General features: G+C 34.6%; 1 protein-coding gene across 1 annotated transcript; it reads left to right on the forward strand.

Moving 5' to 3' along the window:
• Positions 1 to 744: 744 nt before the first annotated feature.
• On the forward strand, positions 745 to 6,581 carry LOC111891786 (uncharacterized). Its single transcript, XM_023887843.3, has 3 exons — positions 745 to 977; positions 1,116 to 5,756; positions 5,856 to 6,581. The coding sequence occupies exons 1-3, from the start codon at positions 911 to 913 to the stop codon at positions 6,416 to 6,418; spliced, it is 5,271 nt and encodes a 1,756-aa protein (XP_023743611.2). The 5' UTR covers positions 745 to 910; the 3' UTR covers positions 6,419 to 6,581.
• Positions 6,582 to 7,045: the final 464 nt, after the last annotated feature.

The raw sequence follows: 7,045 nt of genomic DNA on the forward strand, positions 1-7,045 counted from the left end.
CATAATTATGGGTTCTTCAAGGAACCACATTTTTTTTTAAATTTCTAGAGCTTATTCTTTATCGAAAAAAAATCTAAAAATATCTAAATTAATATATTAACATTGTGAATGTGAAAAATATTTTTCGGATTCACTGTGTGAATCTGGATTCACGTTGTGAAATTTAGAAGATTCACATTGTGAATTTGACGTAAAAAAAAATTTAATTTTATATCATTGGAAAAAAGATAAAAAGTTATGAATTTCTGTATTTTTAGTTTTTTTTTGATAAAAAATAAGTTTTAAAAGTTGAAAAAAAGATTAGTTCGTTGGTTAATTATGGTTCTCTATTGAACCTCACTATATATATATATATATATATATATATATATATATATATATATATATATATATATATATATATATATATATATATATATATATATATATATATATATATATATATATATATATATATATATATATATATATATATATATATATATATATATATATATTAGAGTGCTTATAATATTCTAAAATAAATAAAAGTTCAAATAGGGAATTAAGAAGGATAAGATCCGCTTGACTTCCGAGCACATCTGGTCTGTTTTTAATATTTACAAATAATTAACAATTAAATAAGATTGCGAAAAATAATAATATGATGCTTTTTTAATAAATCAATTTTTGCATGGGTATACACTGTATCACATTCATCCTTTTAATCGAGCCATTGAAGATAAAAAAATCAAAGAGGTAGACTTTATAACAGTGGTTTTCAAAAGAGAAATATATATAGAGACATAACTCACTAGAAACTTCAACGATCTAACATTCTAGCTATATATTATTACTATATCAATTTCAAGTTCTCTAGCTACTCTACCCAGTGTACGAAGGGTAATATAGTCAATAAACTCAACCAACAATGCCTTCTGGTCCAAAGAAGAGGAGAGCTGCAAGGAGGAAGCGTGGATTAAACTCTAATCATACAGGTGAATTCATTATGTTTATGTTTTTGTAATTAAAGTAGGCGTTTTTCCTAAAATTTGTAGATTGTTTCCATTACTTTTTTTATTTGTTTGTTTGTTTTTCAATGGTGATCTGATTTGATCTTTTTTATTTGTGAGTAGAAGATGAAGTGGAAGATGCTGTTGAGGTTTCTCAGACCTTAAGCAATGGTGACATGAAGGCTGAGTCTCATGAGCATGTAGAAAAAAGTAAAGATGTTCCAGTTGTGGAGGAATGTGATTCCGTTGGAAGCAATGGGAAAAAAGAATCTGTTCATGATGAAAAAATCATTACCCATGCAACAGTTATGCTGGAATCATCCGACTCTGTTGGAAACAAAGAAAAGGAATCAGAATCTGAAGCTGTTGATCAAATTCTGATTCAACCAATCTCAAAAGAAATCAAAGGAAACGAAGATGGTGAAGTTGATGATGGTTTTTCAGTTGTGAAGGAGAGTGAAGAGACTTCCAAAGAAGGTGTTCTTCAAGATCCAATATCTGAAGAGCCACGAGTTGACACAGTTGACCAGGTGGTTCTGAAGGAGTTGCCTTTGCAAGAAGCTCAAGATCTTTCTGTTCCAACCGAGTCAGTTTCTGAAGTGAATGTAGAGACATTCATAGAAGATGCTCAAGATTCTCTCAAAGAACTTTCAGTTGTCCATGAAAATGAAGGTGTTGAAGTTGGTGAAAGTGCATCAGTTAAAGATGTGTCAGTTGTGAAGAACGAGGGTGAAGATCAAGATCCCTCTGAAGAGACAAAAGAAAGTTCATCAAGAGAATTTGATCAATCGATTATGAAGAGCATACATAATAAAGAGGCTGATCAGATCCCTACAAAATCAGCTGAGTCAGTTATTGAAGTGGATGTAGACGCAATATCATTTGAAGATGCTGAAGATTCTTTCAAAACACCACTCGGAAGCCTTTCTATTGGATATATGTCTCAGGTGATGAGATCTTTGAAGGAATTAGCACAAAATCCTTATTTAGCAGCTGATTCTGTAGATGAAGTTAATGTACAAAAATCCTTAAAAGAGGATCAAGATTCTATCACAGAGCCACATGGAGTCTCTTCTCTTGTTGATGCGTCTCCTGTTGAAGAAATTGTTCAAGGAATTGAAGTTGCTGAAGGTGGTGAAAGTGCTTCTCATGTTGAGCCAGTTTTGAAGGTGGAAGAAGAAATATCCAAGGAAAGTGTTCTTGAAGAAGAGCTAATAACTGAAGGTTCTACACAAGAACAAGTTAAGCGAGTTGATGAGTTGCTCATGGAGGCTATACCTTTGGAAAAGGCTCAAGGTCCAATTAAATATTCTTTGGAAGAAGTTGTTAAAGGAAACGTATGTGGTGTGGGTGAATGTACATGTGATTATCCACTGATTAATTATGTTGTGTCAGAGGATAAGAAGATGTCATTCAGAGGTATTTCAAAAAAACATTCTAAAAAGCCAAATGGAAAATTTTCACATGATCCAGAAGAAATGTTTGATAACATTGATATGTCTCGTGTTGAAGGCTTTGTTCGATTTAATGGTCATGGGAATGAGCCAATTGGATTATCTTCACGTGATGATGTGGCGTCTGTAGAAGGTGTTGTTCCAGGAAATGAAACCGCTGAAGATGGTAAAGGTGAATTTAATCATGTGTTAGTTTTAAAGGAGGAAGAAGAGATCATGCCTATAGAAGGTGTTCTTGAAGAGACAAATGGACATTCTTCAGATGAACCAAAGGTAATGATTAAGACACTTGATCAAGAGATACAAGGTGATTCAGGTTCTGAAGCAAATGTAGAGACATTTTTAGAAGATGCTAAAGAATATTCTCTCAAAGTGCCTCTGGGAATTAGCTCTTTTCTAGTTAAAGGAAATGAGTATCAAGAAGTTGGTGAAAAGGAAACGTTGGTTAATCCTTTTGTGTTGGGTATAGAGGATGAGGAGGATGATGAAGACATGTCTATAGGTGATGGTGTTCTTGAAGATCCTTTAGAAGAAAAGAAAATCGAAACTTCTTCAGATGAACTACAAGCAACGGTGAAAATGATTGATAATTCAGTTTTGGATGTTGAAGAGTCACTTTCTGAAGCGAATGTAGACACATCTTTAAAAGATGCTCAAGGTTCTTTCAAAGAGCCAATAAGAGAATCTTCCATGGATGATGTACTTCATCATGTTGATTCAGTTATGAAGGAGAATGAAGATATGTCAATGGAAGATGTTCTTGAAGAGCCAATTCCAAGTTCTTCAGATGAACCACAACCAATGGATAAGAGAGTTGATCAAGATCTTTCTACACAAGCTAAGTCAATTGAAGTGAATGTAGATGCATCCTTCGAAGTTACTCAAGATTCTTTCAAGGTGCCATTGGAAGACTCTTCAATGGATGATTTGTCTCATGTTGAAGCTAGTGATCAAAGTGAAAGTCAAGGTGAAGATTCTTTCAAAGATAAAGGTTATGAAGGTGCAACAATGGTTAACATAGTTGAGTTAGTTATGGAGGAGAAAGAAGAGAAGTCCATAGAAGGTGTTCTTGAAGAATCTTTTGAACATCCTTCAAATGAACCAGAGTTAATTGTTAAGACGGTTGATCAGTCTATTCTGAAAGAGGCTCAACATCCATCTTTAGCAGAAGAATCAGAGTCAGTTATCGATGTGTTACCAATTGAAGCCATGGTTGAAGGTAATGAAGTTGCCGAAGTTCATGAAAGTGCATCTGAATATTCTTTACAAGAACCAAAAGCAATAATTAAGACCATTGCTCAGTTTGTTCTAAAAGGGCTACATTACAAAGAGGATCATGATCCTTCAGTTCTTGAAGTGAATGAAGACACATCCTCTGAAGATAGTGAAGTTTCTTTCGAAACGCCACTTGGAAGCCCTTCTGTGGACCATGTCTCCCCTAATGAAGCCTTCGCTCAATGGAATGAGTCAACTGAGTCAATTGAAGAAAACTTAGAGTCACGCTTAAAGGATGCTAAAAATTCTCCCATTGATTCATCAGGAAGCTTTTCTCTAGTTGACATGTCTTATATGGAAGGCATTGAAGAAAATGAAAGTGCTGAAGCTGTGTCAGTTTTGAAGGATGGTAAAGAGGTGTCTATGGTAGGCGTTCTTGAAGAACAATTTGAAAAGAAAGATGGAGATTCCTCACATGAACAAGAAGCAATGGTTAACACAACTGATAGTGCTGAAGTTGATGAAAAAGAGGTGTCTATGGAAGGTGGTCTTGAAGAACAATATGGAAAGAAAGATGGAGATTCCTCACATGAACAAGAAGCAATGGTTAACACAATTGATAGTGCTGAAGTTGATGAAAAAGAGGTGTCTATGGAAGGTGGTCTTGAAGAACAATATGGAAAGAAAGATGGAGATTCCTCACATGAAGAAGAAGCATTGGTTAACACAATTGGTAGTGCTGAAGTTGATGAAAAAGAGGTGTCTATGGAAGGTGGTCTTGAAGAACAATTTGAAAAGAAAGATGGAGATTCCTCACATGAACAAGAAGCATTAGTTAACACAATTGATAGTGCTGAAGTTGATGAAAAAGAGGTGTCTATGGAAGGTGGTCTTGAAGAACAATTTGAAAAGAAAGATGGAGATTCCTCACATGAAGAAGAAGCATTGGTTAACACAATTGATAGTGCTGAAGTTGATGAAAAAGAGGTGTCTATGGAAGGTGGTCTTGAAGAACAATTTGAAAAGAAAGATGGAGATTCCTCACATGAAGAAGAAGCATTGGTTAACACAATTGATAGTGCTGAAGTTGATGAAAAAGAGGTGTCTATGGAAGGTGTTCTTGAAGAACAATTTGAAAAGAAAGTTGGAGATTCTTCACATGAACAAGAGGAAACGGTTAGCACAATTGATATATCTCTTCTGAAAGAGAAAGAGACAGAAGATCTGTCTACACCAGTTGAGTCAGTTAGTGAAGTGAATGTAGAGACATCTGTAAAAGATTCTCAAGATTCTTTGAATGAACCATTGGGAATCCCCTCTATGGATGACGCGTCTCTTCTTGAAGGCGTAGTTCAAGGAAATGAATTTGGTGAAATTGGTGAAAGTAAAGAGATCTCTAAAGAAGGTGTTGTTCAAGATCCTTTAGAAGAGCCAATTGGAAATTCTTCTCAAGAGCTAGAGGAAATTGTAAAGACAGATGATCAGTTGGATTTGAAGGAGATACCTTTGAAAGAGACTCAAATTCCTTCTTTACAAGATGACTCAGTTATCGAAGTCATAAAAGATGTTGATTCTCTCAAGGAGCCACTAGGAAGCTCTTCAGTTATGGACGATGATGGTGATATGACCATGAAAGGTGTTCTTCAAGATCCTTTCAGAGAGCTAATTGGATCTTCTTTACATGATCATTTAACTCTTGAGGGATTACATTTGAAAGAGGAGGCTGAAGATCCTTCTGTATTAGCTGACTCGGTTATTAAAGTGAATGTTGATAAATCCATTGAAGATGCTCATGATGTATATGAAACGCCACCTGGAAGCCCTTCTGTGGACCATGTGTCTCCTGTTGAAGGCTTTGAGGCAAACATAGATCACTCTTCCATGGAGGCATTGGGAAGCTTTTCTATGGCTGATGTGTCTTCTATGAAAAGAGTTGTCGAAGGAAATGAATCTACTGAAGTTGATGAAAAGTCATTGGTGTCCATGGAAGGTGCTCATAAAGAACCTTTTAAAGATCCAGTTGGACCTTCTACAGATGAACTACAAACAATGGTGAAGACAGTTGATCAATCGTTTCAAGATCCATCTCTACAAGGTGAGTTAGATTCTGAAGCAAATATAAAAACATTCTTGAAAGGTAATCAAGATTCTTTCAAAGAGCCACTGATAAACTGTTTTATGGATTATGTGTCAGGAAATGTTCAAGAAAAAGAATTTACTGAAGGCAGTGAAGATGCAACAATGGATAATCATGTTGAATCACTTAAGAAGGAGAATAAAGACATGTCCTTAGAAGATGTTCTTGAAGTACCTTTTGAAAAGCCATTTGGAGATTCTTTACATGAACAAGATGCAACAGTTAACATAATTGATAGGTCACTTGTGAAAGAGATACCATTAAAAGAGGATGAAGATCCATCTGCAACAGTTGAATTAGTTACTGAAAGCCCCTTTGTGGTTGATGTGTTTCCTGTTGAAGGAAACGAATTTAATAAAGTTAGTGAAACTGCATGTCATGATTCACGAACCATGGTTAATCATGTGGCGTCAGTGGAAAGCTCTTCTCTGGTTGATGGGTCTTCTGTTGAAGGTGTTGGTCAACGGAATGGTCAACGGAATGAGATGCTTGGACTAGTAAGGTCATTGTTGGAAGAGATTCGTCGAATAAGGGCATTTTATGAAGAGGGTCTGCGTCAAACTACCAAAATAGATCTCCAAATGCTTGAAGTTTTGGAAAAGTTTGACTCAACGAGATAATTTGAGTTAGTTCTCTTTTGTGCTAAAGTTTGTATTTTACCTTCTTAGTGTCTTTCTTTAAGATGTTGCATGGGATTCTAATATTGATCAGTGTTATGACTGATTTAGTTTACTTTGGAATTCTTCACAATTGAATAAAAACTCATGACCCTTTATTGATTCAGTACTGCTTGGACCTTATTTATCAAAAAAAAAAAAAAACTCTTCCTACAGCATAGAATCATGTTCATATAAGAGTAGTAGGATATAATGAATAAAACAATTTACCATGCAAAAAATACCACAGATTGCATTTTAAATTTGTAGCCCTACCCAGCATTTCATCTTAAGTGTGTACAAATTTACCTTTTGTTGTTTCATCTACTGAAATAGCGAATAAATCGAATTTCTATGTAACAATCAATTGTCAACACTATCTTTTATAAACTTTTTAGAATGTAAAGAACTAAGAATTTAACAAATCTAAATTTTCGGTTAAGACATATGCAACAAGTAATAGATATGTAAAATAGAGATTGGCAAATAGATATTTTGATGTTTACAATTTTTTTTTTCATTTTTAACATCTTCAACTTATACTTAACATTCTTGGTAGCCCAAGAACTTGAATTTAATCGATATCTTGGT

The sequence above is a fragment of the Lactuca sativa genome, chromosome 8 (genome assembly GCF_002870075.4).
Source record: "Lactuca sativa cultivar Salinas chromosome 8, Lsat_Salinas_v11, whole genome shotgun sequence".
Classification (NCBI taxonomy): Eukaryota; Viridiplantae; Streptophyta; class Magnoliopsida; order Asterales; family Asteraceae; genus Lactuca; species Lactuca sativa.

Coding starts and splice junctions, on each gene's coding strand:
- LOC111891786 (XM_023887843.3), top strand. CDS start 911: ATGCCTTCTGGTCCAAAGAAGAGGAGAGCTGCAAGGAGGAAGCGTGGA. Junction 978..1,115: donor ATTAAACTCTAATCATACAG/GTGAATTCATTA, acceptor ATTTGTGAGTAG/AAGATGAAGTGGAAGATGCT. Junction 5,757..5,855: donor TCAAGATCCATCTCTACAAG/GTGAGTTAGATT, acceptor ATTATGTGTCAG/GAAATGTTCAAGAAAAAGAA.